The sequence below is a fragment of the Suillus paluster genome (assembly GCF_016628075.1).
Source record: "Suillus paluster strain FC165 chromosome Unknown EDB91scaffold_47, whole genome shotgun sequence".
NCBI lineage: Eukaryota > Fungi > Basidiomycota > Agaricomycetes > Boletales > Suillaceae > Suillus > Suillus paluster.
Window position 1 is genome coordinate 156,217 of NW_024537607.1, and position 15,788 is coordinate 172,004.

A 15,788-nucleotide genomic window follows, 5' to 3' on the forward strand; every position below is an offset into this window, starting at 1 on the left:
GCGTCGCCTACACTACGTGGCAGTGGGCCGCCGCATCTGAATATTCCGTTGAACGACTTGGCAGAACGGAAAATCTATTACTTCACAGCATGTAAAGTAGGTAATCTAAGCGAGATCTTGACAAAATGCATCCGCGGAAGTCGGCCCATCAGAATGAAATGCCCCCTGAAAAACACAACACCAGATTTCACATTGCTCGATCTCAAGGGTCAACGTCACTGTCGGTGTCCTCAGGCCGTTGGCCACCATGTGTAAGCCATGCGAGCTTTCTCAGCCTGCGGCGTTCCTCCTGAGCCTTCATCTGGTTGCGTGTAAGTTTTTTCTTCTTTTTGACAAGACCCTTTGCGGCAGCAGAATCTTCAGCCCCACTCGCTGCAGGAGTGCCATAAGTCGAAACAGCAGGACTCTGCACTCGCGAGCGAGCCGGGGTATTAGCACCGCTGCCTTTCGGGGACTTTGCATCAGCAAATGCATCCTCCACAACGGCCGCCTTTCCTTGATGTGTCATCCGTCCTGCTTCAACTTGCCAGATTTCAGGACCTGGTAATCTGCATCAGAAAAACATGCGAAACACAAGATCGGCGCGAGACTGACACAGTGCCGAGACAAATTCGTGATTGTGAGAGATGATGACCTAAGGGGTTCTAGATCAACTCATGGATCCCACTTTAGTATTTATTTTAGTGCTCACCACCGCGCCGCCCCATTCCCTGATGGCCACCGCAAGGCCGCCCAGCGCCTCACGATCTAAGAAATTACTTGGCTCGTCAAGGATACAAACCTACAAAGTATGACGTTAGCACATCATCATGACAACCGGTCGGTCAATGAACCTGGGGATTATTCCAGAGGCAGGCTGCAATGACCAACTTGATTTTTTGCCCTGTCAGAGTCTGAGGTTAGTGGGCTGAAACAAATGCAATGCTTGATAACGACCTCCCGACAATCCCGAAATTTCATTATACTGCGCGATGTCCCCATCGAGACCGATATCTTCGAGGTGTTTGCGCACAAGCTGAGCAGATGTGTCACGCGTCCCTGCACCTTCTCTCGAGGATTCCAGATCGTCGAATTGCTGCACCAACTTTCCAAATCCTTTGGCCATCAAGTCATCACGGGGCACCCAGCTATTGAACTTGTGGTCAAGACCGCGCCACTTAATCTCATACTGAAGGGTCTTCTTCAACTTTTGGCGACCCATAATAAGCTGTATAATTTTAGGATATGGCAATCAGGTCGACAAGGCAATGTGATACTAACCTCCAATTTGCGCTTAGTGCCATTCCTTCCAACCCAATCTTGATCGAGGATGGCCTTCTCTTCGTCTGTCAGAACACGAGTGGCCTTCTCCAGCAATTCGCCTGATGTGGTTACGAAAGTATATTAATGAGACGGTGGCAGAGAACCTTTAAAGACGTACGATCGTGACCGTCCTGGAAACGCCACTGAATATAGCCAATGGGCGTCTTTTCCAAGTGACGTTCTAAAGGTAGGTTAGTTTACTTAAAAAACTGTAGTGGTAGATAAGAATTTACCTATATGGTGAGTGGCGTGTTGGGAGACGTAACCAACACGAAGAGCTGGGTGCTTGTATACAATTCCCTCTTGAGGAACGGTCTCGCCCTGAAGTGAATGTGTCATTAAGGGGATACATCGATCAGATCATGATCCTTGCCGTCAGAAGTTTGATCAAAGTCGATTTGCCTGCGCCATTGGGCCCGATTATGCCTACTCGGCTGCACGACAATGAAACACGTTCAATTAGAGTGCTCGATTAGACTTGCGGAGGAAATCAGCTCACCTGGAGAGTGATAAGGCTTGAGAAGTGGAGTGCATGAGGCAATATCACAATTAGAAGCATAAATTATTACTCACCACAGGATACGTTTATTAACGAAGGTTGCGACCGGCCAGGATACGTGAATGTGCAATTTGACATCTTCAAAATGGCGCGAGTGTTACTACGAACGCCCATCAAGGAGCCAGGTGGGGGAAATGAGAATTTGACAGATGTCGCCGCCAGGGTATAGTATGATTTAGCTTCCGGGTGCTTTTCCACAAACGACGAAAGGTTCCCCGGATAATAGACGAGCTACGACGAAGGGAGTAAATCGGTCGGCGTTCAAATGTCGACCGGGGAGCACCTTACCTTTTTGGACTCGTAGTGTATGATATCAGTAGTCACATTGTCTAAAAACCTAGAGTGGAATTAGTGATTGAATCTTGGGGCAAACGTACTTACCCAGAATCGTGACTGATGATTATGCAAGTAACGTTTTTGTGAGCGATGAGATATTTCTCAAGCCATTGCACGGAGGCCCGGTCTAACTATTGAAGACGTCAGTTAATGGAGGCCGAGATAATCCGGTCACGAACGTGATTGGTGGGCTACAGTTGCAGAAAGGGTTCCAGGTCAGCTAACGCTAGAACAATAGAATATAACCTTTTCTTACCTCATCCAAAAGGAGAAGGTCGGCGTTGTAAAGCATTGCACGGGCTAACTCCAGCTTCATCTTCCAACCACCGGACAACCCACCAACTACGTCCGCCTGCCGCTCGTCATCAAATCCAACCTCCAACAATTGCTCTCGTATTTTAGAACGCGCAATTTCAGCCAGAGCTTTGTCTGCAGCAAATCAATCGCTTGCACGGAGGATAATATCGACGAATAAATGTACTGACCTGCCGCTACAAAGTCTAACACAGACAGGGACGTGTCCTCACCCTGCAAGGAGTGCTCCACCATGACGCAACGTAATTTATCTTGAGGTGGAAAATTTTCCACTTTCCCGTCTCGAAGTTGGCGCATGAGCGTCGACTTCCCTGACCCATTCGCTCCGAGGATGCCATAACGGCGCCCGCGGTACAGCCGGAGTGTTGTGTGCGAGAGAAGTAAAAGTGCACCGTATGCGAGAGAAAACAATGATTCACACAGAAGCTCGCCCTCGCCATTGTGCTCGTCATGCGCAGATTTATGTTTCACCTGGATAATGCCGGATGATGAAAAGTTTCCTCGCAGAGCAGAGCTGAACTACACACTTGATCGACCGCACGGAAATGAGCCCGTGCCGATTCCGCAAAGGTGGCAGATCCCTCTGCCCCCAGCCAGAATGTCATATACACACCTACACAGCGTTTCCATACTTCTATATCTTGAAAACGCCGATTATAGACAAGGTCAGCAACCATGGACCCCTGGAATTGCAAAGATTGGTCCAAAAGAGGATGTTTTGCAGATCGCGGCGGACCATTTGGCCCAGTTGCAGAGGGAATAACAAGGTTTGAAGGAAGCAGTGTTAATAAGATGGTAAGAATATTTGCCACCTCTTTGCTGACATCACGAGTCGGTGGCGTCCCCGACGTAGATGCACCTGCTTTGAGCAATGTATTAAGTGCCGTCTCGCCGAAGGCACGGACCTTGCAAAAGGCAAAATGAAATTCACAAAGCATGCAATAAAAAGAGTATAGCTAACCTCTGGAAACGCGGCGCCGTGGGCAATCTTCTCCTACGCCCATTACGAGAGGGCTAAGGTATCTTGCGGCGACCACGGGATTCCTGACCAGTTTGACTAAGTTATCGATAACGACAACTGTACGCCGCTGCACTTCCATGCTACGATCATTCAGTGCGCGGAGGAGTAATGGTACGAGAACGGCCAACGCTGGTGCCGTGACTTCGGCGACGAAAGTCGTTGATGATAGTGCCTTTATGCAAGCAGCCACTGCATCGGGATTGGACATACACTTAACCAGAGCGGAGATGTGAGGTGCGAGATCGGGGTTTGCGAGCGTCGTGCACAAAGAAGTGGCGCACTTGACGGCAGCAGAAGCGACCTGCAGGGATTTGGTCGGCGGAGTAAGATAGAGCAGGAGCATCCATAACACACCTCCTTTTTTGTGTCGTGCATTGCCACCTCAACCTTGGGTAGGATATGACCAAGTTCATCAGCCACTGAGTCCTTGGCGCGAGCCACAAAACTCTTGAGAGCGTCTAGGGCTGCGACTTTTGTTTGCCATTTTCCTTTCTCTAAAATATCTTCTAAAATTCCGAAAACTGTTCGTGTAGCTTCTGGGGGGAGAAGCTGAAGGATTGCCTTCGTTGCGGCCGATGAAGCAGTCCGAACGACCTCCCCTTTGTCGGACAACAAATCGAAGAGAACATGAAGACTTGGGAGAAGTAGAGGTGCACTTGGGGGACCGAGAACAGCGGCTAATGACTGGAATGCAATACCACCAGATTCTCGTTCCCATCCAGACTTCTTATTGAGTGCGAAGTCATGAAGGATATTGATTACATTTTGATCGCTGTTGAATTTTAGATGCAGCCATCTTATATAGGTCGCAAAGAAAATGGACGCACACCAAGCTTTCGATACCTGCTTTAGAAACAGCGAGGGCGAGCTTGTCGGCTGCTGCTTTGGCGTCTACACGGATTATGGTGAGCTCGTTCTCTTAAGAAAATCATGGGATATAGACCTGGGCCTGATGGTGCCGTGCGCAAAGCTTCGATGATCGAGGCAAATTCCGACTCTGAAGGAGTGGTCATTACAGCGGGAGACATCTGAGAAATTCAGGATATAGGTCCTAGGATATATTGTGCGATTAGAAGATAAATCGTAGTCAACCAGTCTATTTGAACTTGAGCACTGATGATACAAGCGAGATCGAAGTTGAATCTCCGTGTAGGATGCCTCCGATTATTGTTCAAGATCTATAAGTCGTGAAATGAGAATACAGTTGAAAGCCGAGAGGGACGGCGACCAGCCTGAGATGCGCCCACTCAAAATTTCTTGCACAGCGTGACATTGCGGTGTGATCGTGACATGATACAGGTGTTACGCGTGACTATGGAATTGAATGAAATGGTACAGTATTAATGCGTACAAAGTTCTATGAAGTGCTTGTGATGTTACAGTAATCGTCCTGGAAACAGACGTGAATCTTCTGTGTGTTGTGATGCGACCGATAAGACTAAATGGTACCACTGCGCAGGTTATCGAATTGGCTGCCCTCGTACCTCAGCCAGTTGGGGCTCAGGTCCAATGGTCCCATAGCGTTCTTGACGGTTGCAACCAAGCTCCTACCAGGCGCTGGGTCCTTTCCCCACCCACCCTCCATCCCCTCTCGCATGCTTCCTTTGTCTCCGCTAAGCTCCCAGAACATGCTTCCTCCAAGACCTTCACGACGAATCCAATCACCCTTCCAATGCCCGACCTGCTCGTTGTCAAAGCTTACCATCTCTTGCTTCTGGTAGTCGTGGGACCAGCTCGCAAGGGCCTTGTCATCTTGAAACATGTACGTGCCTGGGAGCGGAAGAGCACGATAGTCGTAGACACCCTGTTCCCAGCTGCCTGGCCCAATACCAGAAAATGGTGCTCCAGGACCGGATGTGTTCATGAAGCTTCTGCCGTACAACGGAATCCCGAGAACCATCTTGGAGCGAGGAACGCCGTTAGCGCTGTACCAGGAGATCGCCTGTGAGGCGCTGATAGGTCCACCGTAAATATTGGCTTGATGATTGGCAACAGAATCCCAGGAACCAGCTGTGGTATTTTTCTATGTAAGCCAATCGGGTTCGGGACAGAACAACGTTTCAGAACATACAGAAGTCGTACGCCATCATATTCCAAAAATCGAGGTACTGATCCATTTCACGCACGTGTAACTTTTCATACTTGTCGGGTCCGCACGGTGCAGCGATCTAAGAAAAAAAACTCAGATTGAAGCTCGGCAGATAGCTAAAGCTGAACAACATACTGTCAACAAGAATCTATGATAGATTCCCTTCATCTGAGCGTGCTGATCTAAGCCTATTCTGAGTTCCCGTAGGAGGTCAGTATAGCCACGAGCTTGATATTCATTGGAGGGATATTCATAGTCCACATCGAGACCATCGAAGCCATAATCCTCGAGTAGACGAACCGCAGACCGCACGAAGTTGGCACGAAGCGCAGGATTGACGACGATAGGATGGAATTTAGGGGAATATGTCCAGCCTCCGATTGAGAGAAGGACCTTCAAGTGTCTGTTTTGCTGTTTCAATTTATAGATGGCCTTGAGATTCCCGTAGAGGTTGTTTCCGACGTCATTCCAAGAATCACCAGGGTAATGGATATCTTTGTCCGCCCATGCGTCAGAGAGGACAACTTCGCCCGAGTCAGGTCTCAGATCAGCGAATGCATAAAGGATGTGGCTGAACGGATGGTGAGCTTGAAAATGAAAGGAAGAGGAAGACACTGCGCCTTACGTCAAATCTTGGGCAGGGATGTTCGACGGCGGGAATTTGCGACCATATATCCCCCTATAAGAGCAATCGTTGGCAAACGCCCTGTGTTTGACCGATTAAAGGACGTACCAATTTACAAAGCTGGTAAAACAGCAACAGTCAGGACTCCGGGCAGGTTGTCGTAGAAGTGGTTAACACTTACTATCCAACGCTGTACTTTCCTTGACCTTGCATTTCTAGCGTATCGCTTGGGGCTGGCGGTATGGATGAAGATGTTTGAGACTCTAATGCTTGGTCCCCTTTGATACTGTCTAGCTGAGGAGACGGTTGTTCAAGAGACCACGAAAGGAACGCTTTATACGATCCAAATGCTGCGAGGATGCAGACAAGTACAGAAATAAGAAGAGTCTTTCGGGATGGAAAACGAGAGGCGGTTTTGGCGGGTGAACTGCCTTCGTCAGAGGGAATTGGTTGATATGATGTTGTCGAAGACATGCACAAGACCCATCCATCCTATAATTAGCTCGCCACAAAGTTTGGCGCGCTGCGCATGCCGGACCGTTATTATATAGGTTCCGATTCCGTACTGCTTCGTTTCAACACTTGCCGGCAAACCATCTTAAACCCCTGCTAATCTATAACGCGGAGCGACACCAGCGTACGAAAAATATAGTAGCGGAGGAATGGCCGACGACGCCAGAATCGTGACCAGGCTTGGTAGCGTTCCCGAGCGGCGGTTTCATAATTTTCACCGGCCAGTGCTCACTGCTCGGCATCAGAGATCATCATCAAACTACGTGTTCGGTCTGCAGAAATTCCTGGATTTTGCAGTCCGAGGACCCGACACAAAGAAGTTTTGCACCATAACAGCATTCATTTCACCTGACTGAATCACGCCATCCAGTCGGACATAGTCCTGGAGGTCTAACCAAAGTCACTGCCTTTCTCCTATTTTTGCAACGGGGAGCGGAGCCCTTTGAGTGCCCACATCAAGAACGGACAGCCTTCTCGCACGGCTTCAGCGAAGAGACCCGAGGCACTTTCGCAAAGATTCGATTACCTGTGTGCAGTGCTGACTGCCAAATTCAAGCCCCCACGCCATGCCCAGCCGAAGTGGCTGCCAAGTTACCCTGAAGATGACATGCCTGAAAGCGACTCATCAGCGAAGATGAGTCTTGAGTCTTCCGACGTGTACAGGAAGATGCAACCAATCGTACCACTGGTACTTAGATTAGTCTCACCGCAGTTCATGTACACGTTTAAGGTAGTCTTCCGTAGATAGATTCTGAGCTGGAAGACAGCCGTTCCTCCTCGACTTCATGATATATTTAATGAGGCCCGGCGAGATGAGATCTACCGTTAATCGGGCAATAATATCAATTCATATAATAATGCTTCCGACGTGGTCTCGTAATCCCCCGCCATTGAAGCTTGATGTTTCCTGCCACTTTCAAGGCCTAGCATACTGGTGAGACGGTCCTGAAGCTTGCTAAATACTTGTTTGCACTAAACTTGTACTGCCGTCGCCGTTTTATATCTTAGCCCTCTTCCAGTGCCGCCCTCGCGCTCTCCACGTCCTCGATCTCGGAGTTCGCGTCAGCGACCACCAAAATGCAAAACGACATCATCGAACTCAGCGGTTCCGATTCTGATACTAATAACGAAAGTGCTCGCCAAGTGAAGCAGGAATCCACTGAAATCAAGATGAACTGAAGAATATATTGCAGCAGCTTGATGGACACACGGTTCGTGTATAGCTTCACGAGAAGCTACTCACCCAAAATACTTATTGCATCATATCCTCAAAGCTCAATAAGTCTGGCGGTGTATGGAGCACTTTTTCACCTCGATGTTGACGCTATTCTTCGGGTAGCGGATTGAGACTACCGTCGAAGCTACGCGGCATCAAGACAATGACGAAGACATGTCTGACAATTTCGCATCCCACTCTGCTATGGGTGAAGATGTTCCTCCCGAAGCAGCGCCTTTGCAACCCCAGAACTCAGGAACTTCTGGGACTAGTCCTATAATCAAACCAGAGCCTGAAGACACGAAAGACAATCGCCGTGGTTATCAAGTCAGCAGAAGGACCCGATGTGAACCTTCATGTTACGTTCGTCAAGGGTGAAGATGGGAAATTCGATATCTGGAATCTTGAGCACCTTGGTCTCGGACCTCCAGTTACCGTAGAAAACAGATTCAACGTTGGATTTACGCGCACCGTGATCAGTGACGTGAGCTAACGTCTGAGAGTTCCCCCTCTGTCAACTCATGCTAATCCCTATTATTGTTTCAGACCCTTGATAGAGGCCACCAAACAACGTATAATAACTGGCAAGGTCCTACGAAGTCAACAAAGTCTCCCTGGTGCGTATCTCCTCGGGTCTACCTAACTTACCGCTACTAAAGCTAGCCTCACGGTATAGCACTGAAGCGTTCATGGAATCCACACCTCCCACTCATCCTGGGAGAGCACGGCGTCGTATTTTGTGGAACAAGGCGTTTCAACGATGGCACGCTCATTACTGGATCAGTCAACCTTTTCGTGTCTGGGAAGGTGAATGAGTGGATATATTTCGGTTCGTACGAGACCTCTCGCCGGTGCGAAATTACGCCGCACCAACTTCACCTACTCCCACCTCTGGTCATCCAAAGTTAGGTGGAGGGAATCCTGTCGACCTTGTGGGGAAAGATTTGCGTCGAAGAAACGAATTCCGAGCTTGTGGACGATGCTGAGGAGAAGCGGGGCGAAGTTCGCTTCGTCGAATATACGAAAGATGGGTTTCGGGAGGCACTCCAAGATGGAAGGCCCGTCATTGGCTTCACCGTTATGAAATGCGTTTAATTTCGTGCGGAGTGGTTCGATCAGTTCATGCATTACCAGGCGCATCCGAAGGCTAAATCACAGAAAAGGAAGAAAGCGAACTCGGGGGGCAAAAAACCCTCTGCGAAAAGGGTGAAGGGGAGCGCGCGCCGGGAAGAGGCGTCATCCGAAAGTGACGGTGAAGATGAGTTTTCTGACACGGAAGACGAGATGAAAGCACGCTTGGGTTCAGCTGAGCCGAGTGCAAGGAAGAGTGCCCGCATTTCCGGAAGATCAAATGGAGCATCGACCCCAAGTTCTCTGACTCGAGAAGTACTCCGAGAGGTCAATCAATGTTGTACCCTCGAGATTGATACCCTCATAGTCGAACGCTTACCGTACCATATCTTCACATATCTGCAATACTTGCGAAATAGTTTTTATGACATAGACAATTCTCCCTAGGCAGATCACTTAGTAGGATCGTTCTTCATAACCGACAGGGATGGAACGCAAAGTGAAACGCGTTGGACGCTATCGCCTTAGGTCCATTACTGCAAATTACGAATGAAATACCCAAACATACAATTCCTCATGCCACACTCCAGTAGTCAGCCAAGCAAGCCGACGCTAGAAGAACGATTGTGTAATTAAATGTGACGGAGGCGAAGAGGGTGACTAGTGAATGTGAAGAACCGTGGACGCCCTCCTCTGAGTTAGGACGTCGACGAATCACAATCATGCACCCATCTGTCATAGCAGACGAGTGATCACACCAAGTCCCTGGGGGTTCCAAGGTCAGAGGTCCAGTAGTGAGTACGAGCAGCCATCAACATACCTTGGTCTTACCCTCACGGAACAGTAACTTCATTCCAACTTTGACAAACTCAGGTTGGGTGATGAATTCGAACTGAACGGTGGCGCGATCGCCAGTCCGCAGGACCCCCTCAGCGTTATCCATCGATATGATACGGACAGTTTGGCGGACAGCCTTCAGAACTGATGAGAACGACAATAGACATCAGGAGATCCCACTCACTCCGCAGTGCAGCATGGCCTATGCGTACGCTGCATCAGCATGAGCGCAAGAACAGCAAGTCATCAAGCATACCTGGTAGTTTCGTTGCATAGTAGTGTTGTGACTAAAGTTCTGCTCGAATCATTGCATTGCGAGAAAGGCGTCCTTGAGCTTACTATAATATGAGCACCTGTCCTTCGAATTGGCGTGTTGCTGTGATGTCCTAATGAGTCATCGCAAAACTAATGGCAAATGCAATAGTCACCTTTCGGGGGAATATCAGTTTTGTGCACAATGACCATGCCCTTTCTCACAGCCGCACGTTTCACTCGTTTGAGAGCAAGAGCAACGCATTGGCCAGCCTCGGCTGTCGCGACATCAGCGCTGTAAAAGTTAAATACCCATCATAAATGCTAACAGGAACTGCATATACCGTTTTCGTTGCATGCTCCTCACCATGGTCGATTGAAAGTGTCCATTGGAGTCCGGTCCATAGAGGATGGCGTCACCTGTCTTGACACTTCCGCTATTGAGAATACCATTGACGACTGTCCCCACGTATGGGACAGACCAGACATCAGTGACCGAATACTGCAGCCAAATATATCAGTTGCACGCTTAGATGTGCGCCAAGGGACGCTACTACCTCAAGCGGCTGATCAGTTGCAAATGTCTCAGTATCGGCTTCGCTGGATGGAAGGAGATTCAAGAATGTGCGCAGCTTTAATCAAGTCAGAACACTGGTGAATCCGAAAAGTGAAGACACTGACACAGTCAAGACCTTCTCCGGTGACATTAGAGATACGGAAAATAGGGCACAGTCTATGTTTTATCAGGACCAAAATTGCAAAATTGAAGACGAACAGGCTTACTTGTATTGCGCAAATGTCTGCGATGATTCAACTGCGATTTCTATTGAGTCCACAAAAACTGGAGTTTTCCTGCAAAGGTATGTCATATTGAACCGAAGGGAAGTGAGTGATATAACTCACCTGCATCCGGGGCTCTTCAGAATCTTCACTACCTGTTTCGTGGTCTCAGCAAGAATGTTAGGTGGGGTCATATCAATCTATGTAAAGCTTAGCCCAGCTGAATGGTTAGGGGGGCACCTTTTACCTTGGTAATACAGACAACCACGGGAACGCTTAAAGCCAGAGCTATCGCCAGATGCTCTTTTGACATGCCAATAAGCCCGGCGTTGGCACCAACCATAAGAATCACACACGATGGCGCCCCGGACGTCAGCCCGTACAGAGTAGTTTTCAAGTATCGCTCGTGGCCCGCAAGATCTACACAAGGGAGGTGTATACGCGACTGTTACACGGAGTCACATTGAACGGACTTACCACTGAAAGAAACTATCTTGGCTGACTGCGCTGAAATTTCGTCCCAGCCCAGCTTATCACGTCGAATCACGTCTGCGTCAGCAGATAGCGGTATATTTGGAAGCACGGGAGTTCCAGCAGTCGAGAAACCTAGAATCTGGGGGGATGTAGGATGGTGTAGGCTGGCAAGAGACATGCAGCTCACCTCCATCCCTACACTAGATGTTCGTCCAGTCTCAATTTCGTGTTTATGTCGGAATAGTGCTACACGAGCTCGGCCTCTTCCATCATCCAGAGGACCTGAGGAGAAATAAATAAACGAAATACACATGCATTTATCATACCGCGTGTTAGGACTCCTAGTGTCGTAGACTTGCCCGAATCAACGTTACCAACGACCGCACAGCGCACCTCGGGAACTAATTCAATACTGGGTGGAGGTAATCGTAGTAGCAGAGTTGCGCGTGGGTGGTGGTCGTCAGTGATTTCGAAGAGAACGGATGTCTATCAGAAATGAACTCATGCAGTCTGTATATAACTGAGACCACCCACCTTTCCACCCAGCTCTTCCACCACCTTTTTAACTGACGATTGCAACGAAGTGACTTCGGCGTCGGTTCGCGGTATCCCCGACCATCCTGTTGCTTCGTCCACGCTCTCTCCGGCAAATAGTGGTGTATGGGGTGGCCGAGAGCCAATGCGGAATATATATTCGCCTTTGCATCCAGTGATGAGTTGTGCTACGGAGGTACGTGCTCGGTCATAGTCATGGCTAGATAGTAATGCCTGAGAACGAATCAGTGGATACACGACATAATAATGGAAGGTAGAGTACAAGGACGGCCTCGACCTCATCCTCGGCACCGGCATCCCTGGATGGAGGTGGTTCACCGGTAATATTAGATTCCTCAAGCGCCTGTAGCTTCTTGGGATTTACATTCCGCAAAGCAGGAGCTCCACTAGCTTGGCCACGTTGGCGGGCGAGTTCCCGTGCATGAATTTCCTGGATTTCGGATTGAAAGCTCTTGAGAGCTGACATTATGAGTTAGTGAGCAAGTGAGGAAATATTTAGAACAGTCCTAGCTCTTTATGCGGGTGTATGTCTGTGCATGTTACTAGTCCGTTTGAGTCAGAATGGTACTTAGAGTCACGTCACCCTCGATGCCGTCACACAGGGGATGGGTACTTTGCAGGGAGCAAGCGCTAATGATGCAGGAACAACTGTTCAAAGACTCCTATAAGTTGCTGATATCCTTAAGCTTGCAATTAAAGACTGCATGGACTCGTTTCAAGATCGGCACAATTGGAAGTCGCGGTGAACGGTGAATGGTGTTGATTCACCCTTGTCGCACGTGACAATATTGTGACTTAGCTCCATTCAACTCAACTTGACCGTCGAATGCCAGTCAGGCCCCATTTAATGCGCCGCTGTATAGATTTCTTTTGATCATTTTTCTGTAGCCCTTTTTAGTAGTCCGGCTTGAATGGGCTCCCTGCCAGCTGCGACGCACCGAACTGCGGGCCCGTCTCATGCGCCACGCGTCATTCGCGGCACTGAACCCGGTCTCATCGATCCAACCCAACCTTCCCGTTTATTGCGTTCTCCAGATTCCAGGCTCTCCTTCGCCTCCTTTGATCCTCGTACCGCTCTTGCTGGCGAAGATGTCCCAGATTTGCGCAAATTGTCTATTGACGATGACCTTCCCCCTCCCAAACGCATCGTCATCGAAACAACTCCCAAAGGCACGAGCTTTTGGAGATTCGTGCCCAAAGCACGCCTGGATGAAGGTGTACGTGATGAGGGCTTCTGGCCACGAGTAGTAGAATTATGTGGGTGAGTGACATCGTCAATTTATGTCGTCCCAGTTGTTGGAACGCCACACTTTCAGTGAACACGTGTTTTGCTACCAAGAGCAGTGGGAGATTTACAAGCTGGACCCAGAATATCATTGCACCGTTCACTTTGGCTTTAAATTTACATCCATTGTGAAGGTTGATTCCGAAGCTCAGCGCTCTAGAGCTCCTCCACCGCCAGGGCCAAAGCGCCCACGCGCACGTACGCCTACTCCTGAAGCCGATACGCCACTTCCGAGCAAAAGAGCGCGTTCGCGGCGTGCTCATGTCGATGACCACAGCAGCGATAGTGAATCTGACGAGGACGAAGAAGAAGTGAAGCAAATGATTGTTGATGGCCTTCCTCGTCACAGGGCCAAGCCCCCAACGAATGTTGTGCGACCCGGAAGGGAAGAATTGAAAAAAGAGCGGGACACAAGATGGCAGAAGAACAAGGAAGCACAAGCAAAGTACAGGCAAGAATCTCGAGCTGACGGACAGCCGATGTCCATGGACGCGGAACAATTTGCATCCCAGAGCAATACTGGAACACAAGCCGAAGAGACCACGAAACGAAAAAGTCTGTCATAAATTCTGTTATTTACAGCTGTCTGACAAGGTTGTAGAAAATGGATTTGCCGCTGACACGGATGACGAACTGCCACCAGAACGCCCCTCTACCAATGGCCATACGCGAAAGCGCCAGCGAACCACATCGCCAGCTCAGGCCAAACCGGCTCTGCAACACTCAAAAGTGCAACGTGAAAAGCGGAAACAAGCGAAAATCAGGGCAATGGACGAACGCCATCAACAAGGATTTAAACAAGTGTTTGCTGATCACTACCCAATTAATATTGACGAACTACGTATGTTCCTCTTCCCTCTCTGCTTTTTCAACGGTTCATATTTTTATCTTCAGTGAGTGATCATGGAAAGCCGTCGACATGTCCTGCTTCACAAGAACAGTCCGAGTCTTGTGACAGCGAAGAGAGCGAAGAGGCCATGCGAGAAGCCGAACTCGCGGAGTCTATTCGCAAAATGCGCGAACTTGACCGCGATAGACCTCTTTGGGAGGAACAGCGAAGGAAGCGTGAGGCACATGAGCGTGCCGAAGAACAGGAACGTCAGGCCAAAGCCGAACAGCGGAGAAGAGCTGAGGCAGAAAACCAAAGGCAGCGACGTGAGGAGGCCGAATGTCAGGCACGCCAGATCCGAGCGGAAGCCGAGCAACGCGCTGCAGAAGAGGAAAGGCGACGGCAAGAACAGCGACGGCTCAGGCAACGACAGCGCTGGGACTTCGGTGTTTGGACAAGTCATCGAGCCCTGGAACGATACAAGATCCTAAGTGAGGAGTTTGACGCCGCAAAATTCACACCTGATCAGCCGATCACTTTTCTTGACGTCCCGTGGCCTGTGCTCCATCCGCCTTCTCGTCTAACAGTCGAGGATGTCGACTGGTCCGCGGTGGAGAGATTTTTTGCAACTGTCAGGACCTCTATGCGTCCTCAAGACTATAAAGACTTTGTTGAAAAAAGTCATCGGAGATTCCATCCGGATAGATGGCGCGCACGTAAGGTGTGGTCTGCTGTTCGGGACGATGTAGAACGCAGTTGCCTCGAGGTTGCCGCCAACACAGTCGCCCAAGCTATTACGCCAATTTGGAGAGAAGTAAAACCACATTGACACACATCAGTTGCGGCATACATGGATCGCGCGCATTTAATAGATACCCTCATATGAACTTATCGCTTCGCTTGACTTGGTTTACATCGATGGGCGACCATATCTGAAACTTGATCTGTGCACAGGTATAGCTCCAAAAGACACCTGTGGAGCTTCACTCTGGACGAGTATGACAACTGCGACCCGTGCCCAAGGTCCAGTTTACTCACATGAAGTTAGCTCCGCCCGGCGCCACTTCTCGCATCATGCCAGCGCTCGGTGTCTAGATGGACGCCGAAGGATGATGGGTTCAGCTCGCTGTTCTCATTTCTGGGCTGAGGGCGAGCTGACTCGTTAACCATTATCAGAAGCGAGCGTAGCAAATGAACGTTTGAGTTCTTTCCGAAAGAGTAATTTGATTGCGCTAGATGGGCCAGTCCAACCAAGGTCAGACCTGTTATCTGGTATCATCAAACCAGTTCCAAACGGCACTTCATGTTACACCCAGAGACGGGGGTAATGGCGCCCCTCTCTCGTCCCCGTGTGAGAGCCCGGGTACCTGTTTTAGTAACCATGGACATCGTGACCCTTGAATTTTCAGGGCGCGGAAACCGCAGCAGATGTTTAGTAGTGTCGGCATTAGGTCAGCAACAGCCAACTGGAGACCGACTGCAAGTCTCTGCAAGCTGGTATAGAACAACTCCACATAACTCCACATTAATTAAAGGCGGGCGAGCAGTTTGATCATTAACTGAGGGGCTCCCGCGGTGGGTACGTATAATTATTAGTTGTTAGTTGAAGGCATTTCGCATCAGTTTGCATCCGCTGAATGGTTGGATACGCATATGGACAGGAATCGCACCCCTGGCTCAGGCAGGCCCTATCTCGAAGGCACAAGCAGAGAAACGGTTGGTGTGTACA

General features: G+C 49.4%; 4 protein-coding genes across 4 annotated transcripts; 1 reads left to right on the forward strand and 3 right to left on the reverse strand.

Annotated features, from left to right (window-relative positions):
* Positions 1-54: 54 nt before the first annotated feature.
* On the reverse strand, positions 55-4,771 carry EDB91DRAFT_1146459 (P-loop containing nucleoside triphosphate hydrolase protein). The gene is made up of 20 exons (XM_041319237.1): positions 4,477-4,771; positions 4,361-4,424; positions 3,888-4,305; positions 3,547-3,834; positions 3,474-3,506; positions 3,040-3,417; positions 2,683-2,983; positions 2,454-2,626; positions 2,243-2,328; positions 2,150-2,198; positions 1,872-2,092; positions 1,802-1,817; positions 1,536-1,623; positions 1,421-1,483; positions 1,261-1,361; positions 937-1,207; positions 834-883; positions 692-781; positions 595-634; positions 55-540 (listed from the first exon to the last, which is right to left on the reverse strand). Exons 1-20 carry the CDS (start codon positions 4,559-4,561, stop codon positions 203-205), a joined length of 3,153 nt encoding a protein of 1,050 aa, XP_041174844.1. The 5' UTR covers positions 4,562-4,771; the 3' UTR covers positions 55-202.
* Positions 4,772-4,792: 21 nt separating this feature from the next.
* Positions 4,793-6,732, reverse strand: EDB91DRAFT_1146462 (glycoside hydrolase family 18 protein). Its single transcript, XM_041319238.1, has 6 exons — positions 6,429-6,732; positions 6,356-6,367; positions 6,248-6,301; positions 5,758-6,193; positions 5,605-5,701; positions 4,793-5,543 (listed from the first exon to the last, which is right to left on the reverse strand). The coding sequence occupies exons 1-6, from the start codon at positions 6,719-6,721 to the stop codon at positions 4,972-4,974; spliced, it is 1,464 nt and encodes a 487-aa protein (XP_041174845.1). The 5' UTR covers positions 6,722-6,732; the 3' UTR covers positions 4,793-4,971.
* Positions 6,733-9,557: 2,825 nt separating this feature from the next.
* EDB91DRAFT_1296690 (P-loop containing nucleoside triphosphate hydrolase protein) lies at positions 9,558-12,411 on the reverse strand (the record flags this gene model as incomplete). The annotated part of the gene is made up of 17 exons (XM_041324926.1): positions 9,558-9,812; positions 9,868-10,020; positions 10,069-10,086; positions 10,141-10,171; positions 10,224-10,260; positions 10,313-10,431; positions 10,481-10,638; positions 10,694-10,768; positions 10,818-10,869; positions 10,920-10,988; positions 11,040-11,116; positions 11,164-11,336; positions 11,394-11,529; positions 11,578-11,672; positions 11,717-11,876; positions 11,925-12,158; positions 12,208-12,411. 17 exons carry the CDS (start codon positions 12,409-12,411, stop codon positions 9,783-9,785), a joined length of 1,821 nt encoding a protein of 606 aa, XP_041174846.1. The 3' UTR covers positions 9,558-9,782.
* A 337-nt stretch (positions 12,412-12,748) lies between these two features.
* On the forward strand, positions 12,749-15,365 carry EDB91DRAFT_1146477 (uncharacterized protein). Its single transcript, XM_041319239.1, has 5 exons — positions 12,749-13,206; positions 13,262-13,785; positions 13,832-14,071; positions 14,125-15,047; positions 15,098-15,365. The coding sequence occupies exons 1-4, from the start codon at positions 12,857-12,859 to the stop codon at positions 14,886-14,888; spliced, it is 1,878 nt and encodes a 625-aa protein (XP_041174847.1). The 5' UTR covers positions 12,749-12,856; the 3' UTR covers positions 14,889-15,047; positions 15,098-15,365.
* Positions 15,366-15,788: the final 423 nt, after the last annotated feature.

Coding starts and splice junctions, on each gene's coding strand:
- EDB91DRAFT_1146459 (XM_041319237.1), bottom strand. CDS start 4,561: ATGTCTCCCGCTGTAATGACCACTCCTTCAGAGTCGGAATTTGCCTCG. Junction 4,425..4,476: donor CACGGCACCATCAGGCCCAG/GTCTATATCCCA, acceptor TAATCCGTGTAG/ACGCCAAAGCAGCAGCCGAC. Junction 541..594: donor CGAATTTGTCTCGGCACTGT/GTCAGTCTCGCG, acceptor GCAGATTACCAG/GTCCTGAAATCTGGCAAGTT.
- EDB91DRAFT_1146462 (XM_041319238.1), bottom strand. CDS start 6,721: ATGTCTTCGACAACATCATATCAACCAATTCCCTCTGACGAAGGCAGT. Junction 5,702..5,757: donor ATCATAGATTCTTGTTGACA/GTATGTTGTTCA, acceptor TTTTTTTCTTAG/ATCGCTGCACCGTGCGGACC. Junction 5,544..5,604: donor TATGATGGCGTACGACTTCT/GTATGTTCTGAA, acceptor AAAATACCACAG/CTGGTTCCTGGGATTCTGTT.
- EDB91DRAFT_1146477 (XM_041319239.1), top strand. CDS start 12,857: ATGGGCTCCCTGCCAGCTGCGACGCACCGAACTGCGGGCCCGTCTCAT. Junction 13,207..13,261: donor CGAGTAGTAGAATTATGTGG/GTGAGTGACATC, acceptor CCACACTTTCAG/TGAACACGTGTTTTGCTACC. Junction 13,786..13,831: donor AGAGACCACGAAACGAAAAA/GTCTGTCATAAA, acceptor ACAAGGTTGTAG/AAAATGGATTTGCCGCTGAC.